The sequence below is a fragment of the Dipodomys merriami genome, unplaced genomic scaffold, assembly GCF_024711535.1.
Source record: "Dipodomys merriami isolate MVZ:Mamm:240054 unplaced genomic scaffold, mDipMer1.0.p SCAF_877, whole genome shotgun sequence".
Lineage (NCBI taxonomy): Eukaryota > Metazoa > Chordata > Mammalia > Rodentia > Heteromyidae > Dipodomys > Dipodomys merriami.
This window is the reverse complement of record NW_027206487.1, coordinates 51,638-67,606: the sequence shown is the minus strand read 5'-3', so window position 1 is coordinate 67,606 and position 15,969 is coordinate 51,638. Positions and strand designations below refer to the sequence as shown.

The window sequence follows — 15,969 nt, the reverse complement described above, 5'->3', positions numbered from 1 at the left end:
TTCTGTATTGATTTTGTTGAAATGACAGTTTGATAATAAGATATGCAATTAAGACTCATCCCCATCCATTTTGGTGCAGATACTGAGGCTTGAACTCAGGGCCTGGACACTGTCTCTTGAGCTCTTTTTGCTGAAGGCTTAACTCAGCCATTTTGAGCCACAGTGCCACTTCTGGTTTTCTGGTGGTTTATCAGAGATAAGCGTCTTATAGACTTTCTTGCCTAGGCTAGCTTCGAACCGCAATCCTCAAATCTCAGCCTCCTGAGTAGCTAGGATGACCGATGTAAGCCACCAGTTCCCAGTCCATCCACTTTTTTTTTTTTTGGGGGGGGAGGGGTCCAGTCCGGTGGTGGGGCCTGAACTCTGGGCCTGGGCCCTGTCCCTCAGCTCTTCAGCTCAAGGCTAGTGCTCTACCACTTGAGCCACAGCGCCACTTCTGGCTTTCTTTTTGCTTATGTGGTGCTGAGGAATTGAACCCAGGGCCTCATGCATGTAAGGCAAGTGCTCTACCACTGAGCCACCTTCCCAGCCCTCCCATCCACTTTAAGAAAAGTAACTACCTGTAATCCTACCTCAGGAGGCTGAGATCTGAGGATTGTGGTTCAAAGCCAGCCTGGGCAGGAAAATCCATGAAGACTCTTAGGCAAGTCCATGAGACTCTGATCTCCACTGAACCAACAGAAAACCGGAAGTGGTGCTATGACTTAAAGTGGCAGAGCACTACTAGCCTTGTATCAAAAAGCTCAGAGACAGCATCCAGGCCCTGAGTTCCAGCCCTATAGCTGACCAAAAAAAAAAAAAAAAAAACTACCAGTATATGGTGGCACATGCCTGGTGCTCAGGGAGAGAGAGAGGACTGAGTTCAAGGCTAGCCTGGGCTGCACAGTGAGATCTTATGTCAAAGAGACAAAACCTCTCAAGTTTTATTCCTAGTGCTTTCTCCTTAGATTGCAATTTGATTTCGGGATCCTCATTAATTTCATAGACCTGGGACCCCCAGAGTGATAGAGATTGAAGACGGGCCCTAGGAGCATTACTCCACCAACAGTTCCTCTGGCTTCCCCACCATCTATATAGCAGCAGGCAGCGCACGGTAAATGGTGTGGGTGCTGCTCAGTGGTGGCCTGTTTGCACAGCACCCAGGAGACCTTGGGGTCCACCTCCAGCACTGCAAAACAAGGCAAACACTGTGGCTCAAGCCTGTACCACTAGCTACCAAGAAGGTAGAGATCAGGGGACTGCGGTGTCTTCATGAGACTCCATTCATCCAACGGCTCAACACACTGATGCACACCGGCTATCACAGCACAAACAGAACAGCTGCAGTCCAGGCCAGCTGAACATACTATGAGATGCACTTTGTGAAACTTGGGGGAGGTGGGAATGTTTGGGGAGGGGGGTCTTGGTTCAGAATGTAAAATGTACTTCTTAGAAAGTTCTCATTTATGAAGAGTTTGAAATCTGCAGTCATCTATTCAGAAAGCAGTTACAGGAACCAACTCAAGATCCTATTTTCTAATTGTGAAAGAATAAAGGGAGTATTTGTAATGCCAAATCCTACCTTGGACTGGATCTTTCAACTCTCACCACTGGGCTTGTAGTAAAGCCGGTCTTGTCTCATTAGTGTAAGACAACAGACTTACCCAGTCTTTCTTCTACAGTTTACACTAGAACCAAGCCTCCTGGGCTAATTCTCTTTAAGCTAAATTAGGCGGCAGAAAGCCCCTTTAGCATTTAAATGTTAACTCTGGGTCTCTTATTTTGGTTTCTAATAACTGCATCGCACTACTCTATCAGATTAATGGCCTGGGCAGGCCTCAGTTAAGAGCTTTTCCTGGCTAGTTACTCAGCACTTAGCTTTTTATGGTACTTTTCTTTTCCCATTGTGCTCAGTAGTGCGTGCAGCAACTCACTGCAGTTAGGAATGCATTACACTTGCTTTGGGAATACATAGCTAAAACTTCCTAAATCTCTGTATTCCATCCATATTTAGAAGCTAATTACTACAAATCTAATTCAAAAGATGATGTTTTGTGATTTGTATCTCTTACTATTAAACATTATAAACCATGTAGGTTTTTTTATTGGTATATATTAAATTGAGTAGTAAGAGGTTTTTCATCTTAACATATACATACAAATTAAAACATTTTAAGGTTTCATTTAAAACAGCAAAATTTTCCAACATGCAAAATACCTGATGTCCCCCTACTAATAAATCTTTACCAATAAGTGAATCAAGTAAGCAAAGAAACATGTAAAGATTGAAGTTAAAATTGAATTAGATAAGGCAGGTACCAGTGGCTTACATCTGTCATCCTAGCTACTCAGGAGGCTGGCATTTACAGGACTTCAGTTTAAATCCAGCCCTATCAGAAAAGTTCACAAGGTTCTTTCTCCAAAATAATAAGCAAAATACAACATAATGGAAATGGAAACAAGGTTTTTTTCTTAAAATAATAATCACAGGCAAAAATCAGGATTGAGGTATGGTTCAAGTAGTAGAGAAAATATCAGGCAAGTGAGTGTGGATCCCTGAGTTCAAACTCTAGTACTAGCCTAAAAGCTAATTAGTTAATAAAATAATTGGTTAAATTAAATAAAGATGATCTCTCCACATAGAAAAAGCATTTCAAGTAGAGGGCAGATTATCAGATCTTATAAGCAAAGACTTATTAACATACTCCCTTCTTTCCTAATATTAATAAACAGATGCAAAGAGTCCCAAACTGGCTCCAATCAGTTCTATAAAGAACATTAACTGTTTACCCTTAAACAATTCCATTCATGACTATTAATAAAATATAATTTAAGAGAATTGCTTAACATTGAGAAGAGCAGATACAAGGCCTGGTGATGATTAGGTAAATTAGTTAAGTACACATTAATTTCAAATAAATGCAAGGCAGGAAAAAAGGGAAGCCAATTCAAACATAATAAAATAAATACAAAATATGTGTAATAAAAATAACAAATGACATTTTTATTTTTATTGTATTTCTCAAACCTGTAATATATAGTCATAAAGACTTCAGAAGATTAAGGAAAAGGAAATTTGTAAAGTGTGTATATTGGTGTGTTTATATTAAACTGATTGCAAAATAAACCTAAATTGCCTTCCCAACAGGTAATTCTAAATCTGAAAGCAAATTTCACTCACAATCAAATATAAGGACTGCTAAAGGTGACACATCCGTTTTTCTAAAAAGTAATCCAGCCTGATGACATAAAGCCTGCTAATCCTAGCACTTGGGACACTAAGGCAGGAGAGTTCTGAGTTTCAGGACAGCCTTAGCTGTTAACCAGCCTGTCTTTAAAAATGAAAGGAAGCTGGGCACCAGTGGCTCACACCTATGTTAGCTACTCATAAGGCTGAGATCCGGAAGATCATGGTTTAAGCAAAAAGCTAGGCTGAGCTGGATACTGGTGCCTCATTCCTGAAATCCTAGCTACTCAGGAAGCCATGAGACTATTATCCTCAATTAGCCACCAAAAGGTTGAAGTGGAAATGTGGCTCAAGAGGTAGATTGCCATCCTGAGCTTAAGCCCCAGTATCTGCAGAAACAACAACAACAACAAAAAAATGTGGCTCAGGTGGTAGAATACCAGCCTAGCAAGTATAGGGATGGCCCTGAGTTCAATAAAGGTAAAAATACAAAAATAAAATGCATGAAATCTATGATCCCAACAGGACATGGGTTCCATGAGGGCCCTGATTTCTCTGTTTGCTACCTAAGAATGCACAGCATTAGGCACACAACAGTTTGGTAAAATATTCACTGAATAAAAAGAAAACTCAGCAGGGGGGTGGGAGGGAGGCCCCCAGCAGCAGGAGAAGAGATGACAAAAAAGAAACTGCAAAGTGTGGTATCAGCAATGTCATTTAGGGATGGGACTTTAGTGGGGTTTTCTTCAGGCGGTTTTAGTTTTCTAATATGCCTCTCTGTATCTATTACTTCTACGGAAAGAACTGATTAGGAAGCAACACAATTTAAATGCATTAAGAATTTCCTATATTTTTAAAACATCTTTAGTATGCTCTAGAGTAGACTTAACTAAAAAAGTTAAATAAAGGAAGTAGACTTAAGTTATCTCGAGTGGGTAGGAAGTGGAAAAAGAACACACTAAGCTGAACCTCCCCCACCATAGCTGAGTCAATATAAAAAACTAAACTTCCTCAAAGAATTTTCTATGTACTTTCAATGTTATTAAAGCCCCTAACACTTGGCTTTTACAAATCTCTGAATCACTCAGTAATGTGGCTCCAGCCAGTACCAGAGCTTAAACTATGGGTCTGGGTGCTGTCCCTAAGCAATTTTTGCTCAAGGCCAGCACTCTACCACTTGAACCACAGCACCACTTCCGGCTTTTTCTGTGAGGAATTGGAGAGAAGAGTCTCACGGACTGTCCTGCCCAGGCTGGCTTCAAACCTTGATCCTCAGATCTCAGCCTCCTGAATAGCTAGGATTAGAGGCATGAGCCAACCAGCACCTGACCAAAAATAGTATTTGATTTAAAGTTCTCTGATCAATGCCTGAGATCATCTGAGAAGAAATTAACATTCTTGCAAATCTCCAAACAAAAGCTTAAAGTGGAAAAACAAACATTAGCGTGATATTAACTATGACTTTTAAATCTGTTTAGAATGATAAAGTACATCAATAATCAATTCTCAGAGACTTGGTTTTAACTAAATACTTGCACTTGTGTGCCAATGTCTTAACTTTCTCTGACAATCAGTGAATACCAAGAATTCATTGTACATTTTACCTTCACAATCAAAATGTAAGCAATAAAACGTGAATTCACAATTGCATGTGCCTAAGCCACAAAGCATCAAAAGTAATTAATTGTAGCTAGTCACAAATAGCTCACATTTGCAGTCCTAGCTACTCAGGAGACTGAAACAGGAAGATCTAAGTTTAAGGCCAGTTCAGGGAAGAAAAGTTTGTGAGAATTCATTTCCAACTTTTCAGCACAAAGTAGGGCTGGAAGTGTGGCTCAAGTGACAGTACTCCCACATGAATCAGCAAGCCAAGGGAGGGTAGAAGGGACCGAGCTGTAGCCCCAGAATCAGACGAAGTTAATTTGCTTTTAAAAAAAAAAAAGTTATGGTAACATGTACCATTTTACCAAAAATCTGAAATTTTTAGCATGGCAAATGGTTTTTCTACCCAATTATGACATGATACAGCACAGTCGCAGACTGCATATACATATGCACTAATTATTCTTACAGTATCCAAGTGTTTCCCTAAAAAATTCAAATTTCTACTTAAATGCTAAAATGTTCCTTCTGTGTGATAAAACAGGCAAACTATACCACCATACAGTATGATCACAACTAAAAAAAACATAGTTTTCTATATTATTTCCTATATATATGTAATATATGTTTTCTATAAATAATGTAGAAAAACATACTAAACGCTCACTATGAAATGAGAACGCTAATAGCAAAGAACAGATGATAAGGAATTTGAAAGCCCTAATCACATCACACTTGACCCCACTGTCTTCTGCTAAGAACAGAAAAACCAAGTTTGAGTTTTGCCTCGTGATTTCTCAAGAATAAACGTAAGCCAGGTGCTTACAGGCTCAGGCCTGTAATTCTAGCTACTCAGGAGGCTGAGATCTGAGGATTGCAGTTTGAAGCCAGCAGCAGCAGGAAAGGCCGTGAGACTTCAATTAACCACCTGAAAACTGAAAGTGGAGCGTGGCTCAAAGTGGTAGAGCATTAGCCTTGAGTTGCTCAGGGACAGTGCTCAGGCCCCATAACTGGTAAGACAACAACAACAACAACAAAAAGTATAAACAAATCATTCTCAAAGGACCTAAATAAGATGTTGTCATAGATCGTAATTGCATGTCATGAAGACAGATAAGGAACTCTACTAAAAGCTATTGAAAAGCAGGAGGAAATGGGAACAGGGAGCGTAAGTGTGAGGGGTAAAGTGTGAGGAAAGCAGGCCATAGGCATGTGTGCAAGACCAGGGTGTGCCAGGCTTTTTTCCATACATTTGGCACACAGTAATTCATTTAATCTTAACAACTTTTTTTTGGCCAGTCCTGGGGATGGAACTCATGGCCTGGATTCTAACCCTAAACATCTTTTCCTCAAGGCTAGTGCTCTACCACTTGAGTCAGAGCTCTACTTCTGGCTGGTTAATTAAATATAAAAGTCTCATGAAACCGGGCACTGGTGGCTTACACCTGTCATCCTAGCTACTCAAGAGGCTGAGATCTAAGGATTACGATTCAAAGCCAGCCTGGATAGGAAAGTCCATCAGACTCTTATCTCCAATAAACTACTCAGAAAACTGGAAGTGGTGCTGTGGCTCTAGTGGTAGAGCCCTTCCTTGAGCTGAAGAAGGGAGGGACAGTGTCCAGGCCGAGTTCAAGCCCCACGACCAACCAAAAAAAAAAAAAAAGAAAGAAAAGAAAAGAAAAAAGTCTCATGAACTTTGCTGCTGTAAATGGCTTCAAACCACAACCCTCAGATCTCGGCCTTCTGAGTGGTTTGGATTACAACCATGACCCATCAGCACCCAGCTTTAAAGCAGGTCCTCTTTTACACCCATTTTACAGATAGGAAATTGTGGCACATAACTTGCCCCAAGGTGCCACAATCCATCAAGTAGCAGGGCCAGGACTGGAATCCAGACATTCTAGTTCTTAACTATACTTGACTGCAGACAAGTGACCTCTTCAAACCTGGACTGAAATCACAATGAAACTCGCTGCTTCTGCAAGACTACATTCGTGTGTGTTAAGACAGACAAAAATGTAATTATATAAAACACAAATTTAATTTTAAAGAACCAGCAAAAACCTACTATTCACGTATCTAACATTTTCAGAGAAACTGCATTAACTTACTTGCTGATTTCCAGTTTTATTTAGGAAAGGAAGAGATGGAGGGAGGGAGGTCTGGGTGCTGGCTCATGTCTGTAATTCTAGCTACTCAGGAGGCTGAGATCTAAGGATTGCAGTTCAAAGTCCTGGCAGAAAAGTCTGTAAGACTCTTATCTGCAGTAAACTACTAAAAAAGCAGAAGTGGAGCTGTGGCTCAAGTGGCAGAACACTAGCCTTAAGCAAAAAAAAAAAAAAATTTAGGGATAGTGTCCAGGCCCCAAGTTCAAGCCCCAGGACAAGGACAAAGACAGGGACAGGAATACACTCACACATAGTTAAAGCTACCAGAAAAGCCAAATAACAGTTATAGGATGATTTTTGTCAATGGAAGCCCAATTTTAAATAAGTCATTTCCACAGGACTGAACTACGATGCATTTCGAATGATCAAGGTCTTGTACTTGAATTTTAATCTGGAGAAATGAACTTAAGTCACCAAGCAACAACACCTCTTTTCCAAACTCTTACACTAAGAACAACTGTATTACTTGGGACAGACATAAAGGATAAGAGGGGGGAAAATAAAAAACATTTTAAACCCTAAGACCATATGAGAAGAATCTACATCATTTTAAAAAGTCAATTCTCAGCTCTCAATAACACACTTCATCTAGCCATAAATCTACATATTTTAAATCCAATTTTACCTCACCAAAATGGTCCTGTTAATTGTTCTTTCCAGTTTAAAAGGGACAACAGATTACTTCACACAAACCATCTCCTACTCTTTAGTTTGCACAGCAGCTGCCCTTATCTCAAGATGAAGGGATGATCTGAATTTTACCCATGCTTTTAATCAATAACGGAGAATTTCATAATTACTCCAGAAAGTAATCTGTGAAGTTTAGTTACTGGGAAAGTTTCTACAAAATTCACATCCTGAAAAAAAAAAAAAAAGATATATAGTATAAACTTAGAAACGGAGGAAAATCTTCAATATAAAAATGGGGAGATTCAGTTCAATGAATTATTTTAAGATACTATCAAAGGACTAATTTACTGCTTCTGAGCCACACAACCACATCCCATTCCTGAGCACTGCTCACCTTTCACAAACCCTCAGAGTCATACACCTGAAGATCAAGCCTTGCTGAGCCAGAAACAAAGACAGGCTCTAAATGGGAGCCAAAACAAAAATCATGATCTGACCTGGCCTTTCAGGTAGAACTAGAAACGAACTCATCAGTGTGGAACGTAGGAAGTCAACTCATTACATATGGGCAACCTAGAGGAAAAGTGTTAAAAAAAAAAAAAAAAAAATCAGCCAGGTTCCAGTGGCTCACTCCAGTAACTTAGCTACCCAGGAGGCTGAGAACTGAGGATCAAGGTTCAAAGCCAGCTAGGGCAGGAAAGTCCACAAGACCTTTATCTCCAATTAACTACTAAAGAGCCAGAAATGGAGCTGGGGGCTCCAAAGTGGTATAGTACTAACCTTGAGCAAAGGGACAACGCCCTTGGTAGAGGTTTGAATTTCTCTACAATTGAGACACCCACTACACCACAATACTACTGCTTCACTTGAAATATTACTAACTAGCCATCTACTGGAATACAACTGCTCTGAAAACTTAGATCTACTCACTTCACATTTTGTTTTTTACCAACCTAAGCAAGTTATGTTTATGCTCTATGAGTTACAGTTCTTTATGCATCAAACAAGCAATTGGGAAAGATAACGTAAGGTTTCTCCTAATTTTCTTTTTTTCTTTTTTTTTTTTTTTTTTTTTTTGGTACTGGGGATCGAACCCAGGACGTTGCACTTGCTAGGCAAGTGCTTTGCCACTGAGCTACATCCCAGCCCCTCTCCTAATTTTAATATTAAGATTTGTTCGTGTGTGCTGGTCCCTGGGGCTTGAACTCAGGGCTTGGGCACTGTCCCTGAGTTTATTCAAGGCTAGGGTTCTACCATTTAAGCCACAGCTCCAGTTATGGCTTTTTTGGTACTTAATTGGAAGTAAGAGTTCTCACAGACTTTTCTGCCTGGGCTGGCTTCAAAAGAGGCTTCAGATTTCAGCCTCTTAAATAGCTAAAATTACAAGCATGAGCCTTGGGCTGCCGGTAATGTGAAGATCTTTTAAGCAGGGTATGATGGCACATACCTGAAATTCTAGCACCAGGAAAGTAGAGGCAGAAGTTCAAGGCCAACCTGGTATGTAACACCCTTCCTCAACAACAAAAAACAAAATTTGTAATTCAACAAGTGAACTCACTTCTCCTGTCTTGCTATAGAGAAATATGTATATTAAAATATACATTCAAAACCCAGTGACTGGTGGCTTAGGCCTGTAATTCTAACTACTCAGGAGGGTGAGATCTGAGAATGGAGGTTGAAGCCAGCCAAGGCGGTAAAGTCTGTGAGACTCACCTCCAATTAACCAACAAAAAGCCAGAAGTGGAGCTGTGGCTCAAGTGGCAGAGCACTAGTCTTGAGCAAGAAAGCCCAGGGACAGCATCCAGGTCCTGAGATCAAGCACCAAGACTGGCATAAAAAGGAAAAAAGAAATAATGTATGTGCAAGTGTGTATATATTTACACACACACACACACACACACACACACATTCTCACGAGGGCTAGTCATAGTGGTGCCTATTTGTAATCTCAGCTTTTGAGGATCAACAGCCAGCCCAGGCAAAAAGTTAGAGAGATCTCATCTCAACACACTGGGCAAGGGTGATGATCCATGCCTGTAACTCCAGCAATTTAGGAGTCTAAGTAGGAAGATCTGGTCCAAGGCATGATATTTCCCTGGCAGTAACGTGACAAACCTACTTGAAAATTACTAAACAAAAGGGGGTTAGGCCTGTCTCAAGTGGTACAGTACCTATCTAACAATCACAAAGCTCTGGGCTCAAACCCAGGTACCACCAAAAAATGAAGGAATATATTCAGTGAAGAAGATTCCCCCCTCCCCTGTCATAAAGCTTTAGTAATTTTTAGTCTTGGCCTTTAATTTAGATCCAAAGACAAAATTTCAGTGTACTGAAAATGTCCTGATCAAAAATAAATAAATATAATGCCCCAACTATTGCTATAAAGAATCCTTGAGCTACAATAATCACATTTTTGGGGGGGGGGGTTGGTTGTGGGGCTTGAACTCTGGGCTTGGGCATTATCCCTGCACTCTTCAGCTCAAGGCCAGCGATCTACCACTTGAAAACCACTTCCAGTTTTCTAGTGATTAACTGAAGATAAGAGTCTCATGGACTTTTCTGCACAGGATGGCTTTGAACCGTGATCCTCAGCCTCCTGAGTAGGCCCGGCCTAAAAAAAATGTTTACCATCACATTTTTAAAACTACAATGAAAATTTTGTATAAGCATGGACAAAAGCCACTGAAGTTTCTAAACCAGGGCACCACACAGTGAGTGTGGCTGCAGAGCCACATGGTAAGCTGGCTTTAAAATACTCTTCAATGTAAGAGTCTCCCTCCGTTTGACCATGCCCAGGCCTACACAGCCAACAGGAAGAGTCCAGGAAGTCCAAACTGTTGTAATTTCTAAAACTGAGAAGGGCATTCTGCACATCAAGGAAATAATTACCAGAGAAAAGAGAGTCTACGGAATGGAGAAGATCCTTACTGTACCTACGACAAAAGATTCATATCCTAAATTCATGAAGAGTTCAAAGAACGAAACACCAGAGGAACAAGTAACCAAGTTAATAAACAGCAAGTGAACTGAACAATTTTCAAAAGTACAAATGCCAATAAAAAATATCAAGTGTTCAAAAAAGAGAAAAGAAAAGCAAAAAATGTTCAACATCTTTAACCATAAAGAAAAGCAAGTCAGAACAGTAAGATTCTATCTGACCAGTCACGACAACTGTTTTCAAGAACACAATGATGGCCAGACCCAGCCACGGGAGGAGGGGACCCTTACACATTGTGGCTGGGAATGTAAACTAGTCCAGCCACCACGAGCTCCTCAAAAAACTAAAAATGGAAGTATGCTACAATCCTGCTATCCACTCTTGGGCGTATCAATCAGTGAACAAGGCAGATACATGCACACCCACGTTTATTGCAGCACTATTCACAATAGCTAAGTTATTGAATCAGCCGTAACTTGCCATCAACAGATGAAAATATTAGTCAGCCATAAACAAGAATGATATTATAGGGCTGGGAATGTGGCTTAATAGTAGAGTGCTTGCCTAGCCCCGAGTTTGACCTCAGTACCATATACACAGAAAAAGCCAGAAGTGGCGGCTATGGCTCAAGTGGTAGAGTGCTAGCCTTGAGTACAGAGAGGCTCAGAGACAGTGCCCAGGCTCTGAGTTCAAGCCCCAGGATCAGCAAAAAAAGAAAAAAGAATGATTTATCATTTACCAAAAAACACAACAGAACTGGAAATGTCTAAGCAAAACCAGACTAAAAAATATTGCCATGTTTCCTTGTATGCAGAATCTAAATCTTTTTTAAAAGGTCAGAAAGGAGCCGAGCACTGGTGGCTTATGCCTATAAACCTGGCTACTCAGGAGGCTGAGATCTGAGGATAGCAGTTCAAAGCCAGCCCAGACAGGAAACTCTGTGAGACTCTTATCTCCAATACACCACCAGAAAACCAGAAGTGGCGCTGTGGCTCAAGTGGTAGAGTGCTCACCTTGAACTGAGGAGCTCAGGGTCAGCACCCAGGCCCCATAAATGACACACACAAAAGAAGCCCAAAAAACCTAAGCCTAGGGACAGAGAATGTGGCCTAGTGGTAGAGTGCTTGCCTAGCATGCATGAAGCACTGGGTTCAATTCCTCAGCACCACATAAACAGAAAAAGCAGGAAGTGGCGCTGTGGCTCAAGTGATAGAGCACTAGCTTTGAGCCAATGAGCTCAGGACAGTGCCCAGGCCCTGAGTGCACCCCAGGACTAGCCAAAACCAACAACAACAACAAAAAACAAAAAACAAAAAACCTAAGTCAAAAACAATGGGTAGTTTCAGTTAGGAGGATAAGAGTAGGAGGTCAAATCAAAAAAATAAAAAGAGTAAAAAAACTACATTATGTGTACACGAACAGCACAATGCACCCCCACTTTGTACAATTAATACACGTGAATGACACCAGCTTTTAAAAAAATTGAAACAGACTAAGTTCTAATTGTGACATTAGATAACTTAAGCTTTTTGCGTTGTATTATTAGTCCCAAGACAATAAATTATTAGAAAGTTCCAGAGGATCAAGAGCACACACATAACATCCTGAAAAAGCTCGAAAGTAAAACAACTGCAGTGGACGAATTCATTCATAAAGTACTCAACACTTCCTTGGTGTCTGCCCTACACTGTCACCTGTCGTTGAAAAGGCATCAACCACACCGAGGTTTGTTACCCTGGCTGACCAATACGAGTCAACACGGTTTGGCGGGTTCCAGGGAAGCCGGTCGGGCTCAGGGTGTGGCTGGGGAGCGCGCCTGCCCAGCAGGGGATCTCACCTCAGCATCTGACCGGCTCGCGTAAAAACCAGCCCCGCACTTGGCTTTCGGCCTGCTCCGCACGCTCACTTCCTTTCCTACTCCTCAAGGAAAGCACGCGGAGCCTCCGCGCGGGGGCCGTGGGGCGGCGGCCCCCCGGGCTGCCCTGAGCTGACCGTCCCGGGGACGCGGGGCCCGCTGGCTCCTCGGTCGCGGCGCCGGCGCCTCACCTCCCTGGCCGGCGCGGCTCGTGGCTTCCCACAGGCCCTGGCCAGGCGTTTGCCGCTGACGCTGCTGACGTAGCGGAGGGTCGGCCTGGGCCGGGCGGGCGGCCGGGCGGGCGGGCAGCCACAAGTGGTCTGCAGCGAGGCTGGGCCCACCGCCACGTGCCCGCTGCAGGCGGCGAAGGCCAGCCCCGCCGGCCCCGGGGGAGCGTGCGGGAGCCCCGGGGGAGCGTGCGGGAGCCCCGGGGGGGGCGTGCGGGAGCCCCGGGGGAGCGTGCGGGAGCCCCGGGGGGGCGTGCGGGAGCCCCGGGGAGCGAGCCTCCCCTCAGAGGACGGGCCGAGTGGCCGGCCCCGCGGAGGGGGGACGCGGCCAGGGCACACTGCGGCACCCTTACGGCTCAGGCCCGGCTGGACACACTGACAGCTGACACACGGCCCGTCCCAGACACCCGCGCGCGCAAGCGCTCCTTCCTCCCTCCCTCCTTCCTCCCTCCTTCCCTCCTTCCTCCCTCCCTCCCTCCTTCCTTCCTCCCTCCTTCCTTCCTTCCTCCCTCCTTCCTTCCCTCCTTCCTCCCTCCCTCCCTCCTTCCTTCCTCCCTCCCTCCTTCCTTCCTTCCTCCCTCCCTCCTTCCTTCCTTCCTCCCTCCCTCCTTCCTTCCTCCCTCCCTCCTTCCTTCCTCCCTCCTTCCTTCCTCCCTCCCTCCTTCCTTCCTTCCTTCCCTCCTTCCTTCCTTCCTTCCTTTCTTCCTTCCTTCCTTTCTTCCTTCCTTCCTTCCTTTCTTCCTTCCTTCCCTCCTTCCCTCCTTCCTCCCTCTCCCTTCCTTCCTTCCCTCCTTCCTTCCTTCCTTCCTTCCTTCCTTTCTTCCTTCCTTCCCTCCTTCCTTCCCTCCTTCCTTCCCTCCTTCCTTCCTTCCCTCCTTCCTTCCTTCCTTCCTTCCTCCTTCCTTTCTTCCTTCCTTCCCTCCTTCCTTCCCTCCTTCCTTCCCTCCTTCCTTCCTTCCCTCCTTCCTTCCTTCCCTCCTTCCTTCCTTCCTTCCTTCCCTCCTTCCTTCCTTCCTTTCTTCCTTCCTTCCTTCCTTCCCTCCTTCCTTCCTCCCTCTCCCTTCCTTCCCTCCTTCCTTCCCTCCCTCCTTCCTTCCTTCCTTCCTTCCCTCCTTCCCTCCTTCCTTCCTCGGAGATTCTGGGTTTGAACTCAGAGACGCGCTACTCAGGCGCTCCACCCCTTGAGCCATGCTGCTGACCTCGTGTCTGTCTGTCTGCCTTCCTTCCTCCCCTCTCTCCCTGGCTTTCCGTCCGTCCGTCCGTCCGTCCGCGGGGCCGGGGGCCGGGTTACCTGCAGCTCGCACCAGGCCACCTCCACCGTGGTCTCCGTGTCCAGGCCCTTGTAGACGGTCTTGAAGGAGCCGCGGCCGATCTCGATGTCGAACTTGAGGAAGCGGCCGTCGTTGGACATGCCCACGGCCTTCGTCTCCAGCTCCTCGATGTCGTCCTGCTGCTGGCTGCGCTGCTCCTCGGCCGCCGCCGCCGCCGCCGCCGCCGCCGCCGCCGCCTCCCGGGCGCCGCCGCCGCCGCTGCCGCTGCGGACGGGCGGCGGCGGCTCCTCCCTGCTCCCCGCCGCGCCGGGCTGGGACGCGGGGCGCTCGGGGCCGGCGGGGCCGGGGGCCGGCGGGGCGGCGGCGGCGGCGGGGCCGGGGGCGGCGGCGGCGGCGGCGGGGCCCGGGGCGGCGGGCGCGGCGGCGGCGGCGGCGGCCGGGGGCGGCCGGGTCACCGGGGCGGCGGCGGCCGCGGCGCGGGCCGGCTCCTCCCGGGCGGGCGGCCCCGCGGCGGGCGCGGCCCCGCCGGGCTGCGGCGCGGGGATCGGGAGCCCCGGCAGCTCCAGCGCCGTGGCGTTCGAGTCGCAGATGACGCTGCGGCGGAAGAAGCGGTGCTCGGTGGGGGTGGCGGCGGCGGCGGCCGCCCCCCGGCTGTCCTTGTCCATCGTGTGGCGGCGGCGCCGGTACTCGTCGGCGCGGCCCGGGCCCGCCTCGCTGGCCGCGGCCCCCAGCTTGTCGCCCACCGACGAGTCGGAGCTGGAGCCGTTCTTGGGCGCGGGCGGCGGCGGCGGCGGCGACAGGAAGGCCGGGGAGCCGCGGGGCCCGTCGGCGGCGGCGCCGCCGGACATGGCCGGGTCCGGTCCGCTGGAGTGGAGAGAGCGGAGCGGGCGGGCTGGGACTCGCGGAGGGGCGGCGGGGCGGGGGGGGGCGCGGGGCGGCGGCGGGGCCGGGCGGGGCGCGCTCAGCGCCGGCCGGGCGCCCCGGGGGCGGCGGCGGCGGGGGCGCGGGGCGCCGGGCCCGCGGGCGTCAGCGCCGCCCGCTCCGCGTCCATCCCGCGGCGAGCGGCGGCCGGCCGGGCCGGGGCGGCGGCGGCGGCGGCGGCGGGCCCGCGCGCATGGGGCCGGCCCCGGGGCGGGACGCGGGGCGCCGGGCGGGGGCGGGGGCCCGGCCGGCCCCGGCGGGGCGGGGGGACGGGGGGGGAGCGGAGCCGCTCCCGGGCGGGGACCGGGAAGCGGGGCCTGAGGCGCGGCCCGGCCGGCCGCGTCCCCTCCTCGCCCCGCCCGGGCCGGCGCCGGGGGGCCGGGGGGCCGGGGGAGGGAGCCGCGGGGAGGGGAGGGCCGCGGAGCCCCGGAGGAGGGCCGGGGAGGAGGGGGGCCGGGAGGAGGGGAGGGCAGGGAAGAGAGCAGTCACCCCGCTAGGCACCTCCTGTCAGCGAAGACGGGGAGGCGCGGCGGCGGCGGCGGCCGAGGAAGAGCACAGCCGCGTCCGCCCGGGAAAACTCTCCGCTTTAAATGGCGCCGGAGTCCGAAACCTCCACACAGCCCGCTCGGACCCCGCCCCCCGCCGCCCCGGGGCGGCCCCACCCCCTCCCGCCGCGCTCGGGGGGGCCCTCCTGCGCAGGCGCGCCGGGCCCGAGGCTCTCTGGGAATTGTAGTTTCCGGGCGGGGGGCTGTGAAAGGGGCATGGAGGCCAGGCGCCTACGACTTCCGTGATGCCCCGGGGAGAGGGCGGGGCTTCAGCCTGTTGCCTCCTGGGAGTTGTAGTTCTCCTTGGAAACCGTCCCTTCTGGAAGCCTGAGGGGGGTGGGGGGGGGAGTGGAAGCGTCATCAACGGGGGGTCGCTCCAAACCCCGGGGCCAGGTCCGCGCTCTCCTCAGCGGAATCGTTCTTTCGAGATTCGTTGCGGGACGGAAGGGAAGAAGAAAAAGAGAGCGAGAGCGGGCGGGAGAGCGGGAGATGGGGCTCCGCTCCCGGCCGCTCCGCCCGGGAAAAGTGATCTGTTCATCTTTCAGGGCGAGCGGCCCGGTGTGGAGCGACGGGGGGGAGGGGGAGGGGGGAGGGCGGGGGGGGGAGGGGGGAGGGCAGGGGGGAGGGCGGGGGGGAGGGGGGAGGG

General features: G+C 48.6%; 1 protein-coding gene across 10 annotated transcripts in view; it reads right to left on the bottom strand.

Annotated features, from left to right (window-relative positions):
- LOC138820397 (serine/threonine-protein kinase WNK1-like) overlaps nt 1-15,370 on the bottom strand; it is an 88,631-nt gene extending 73,261 nt beyond the window's left edge. For 6 of the 10 annotated variants that reach the window (XM_070012043.1, XM_070012042.1, XM_070012044.1 and 3 more), the window contains exon 1: nt 13,878-14,765. In XM_070012043.1, coding sequence (XP_069868144.1) covers nt 13,878-14,705 — 828 coding nt within the window. In that variant the 5' untranslated portion in view covers nt 14,706-14,765. Of the gene's footprint in view, nt 1-13,877; nt 14,766-15,267 lie in introns of those variants that run through there. The other 4 variants (XM_070012049.1, XM_070012050.1, XM_070012040.1 and 1 more) reach the window with 3 other exon arrangements.
- Nucleotides 15,371-15,969: the final 599 nt, after the last annotated feature.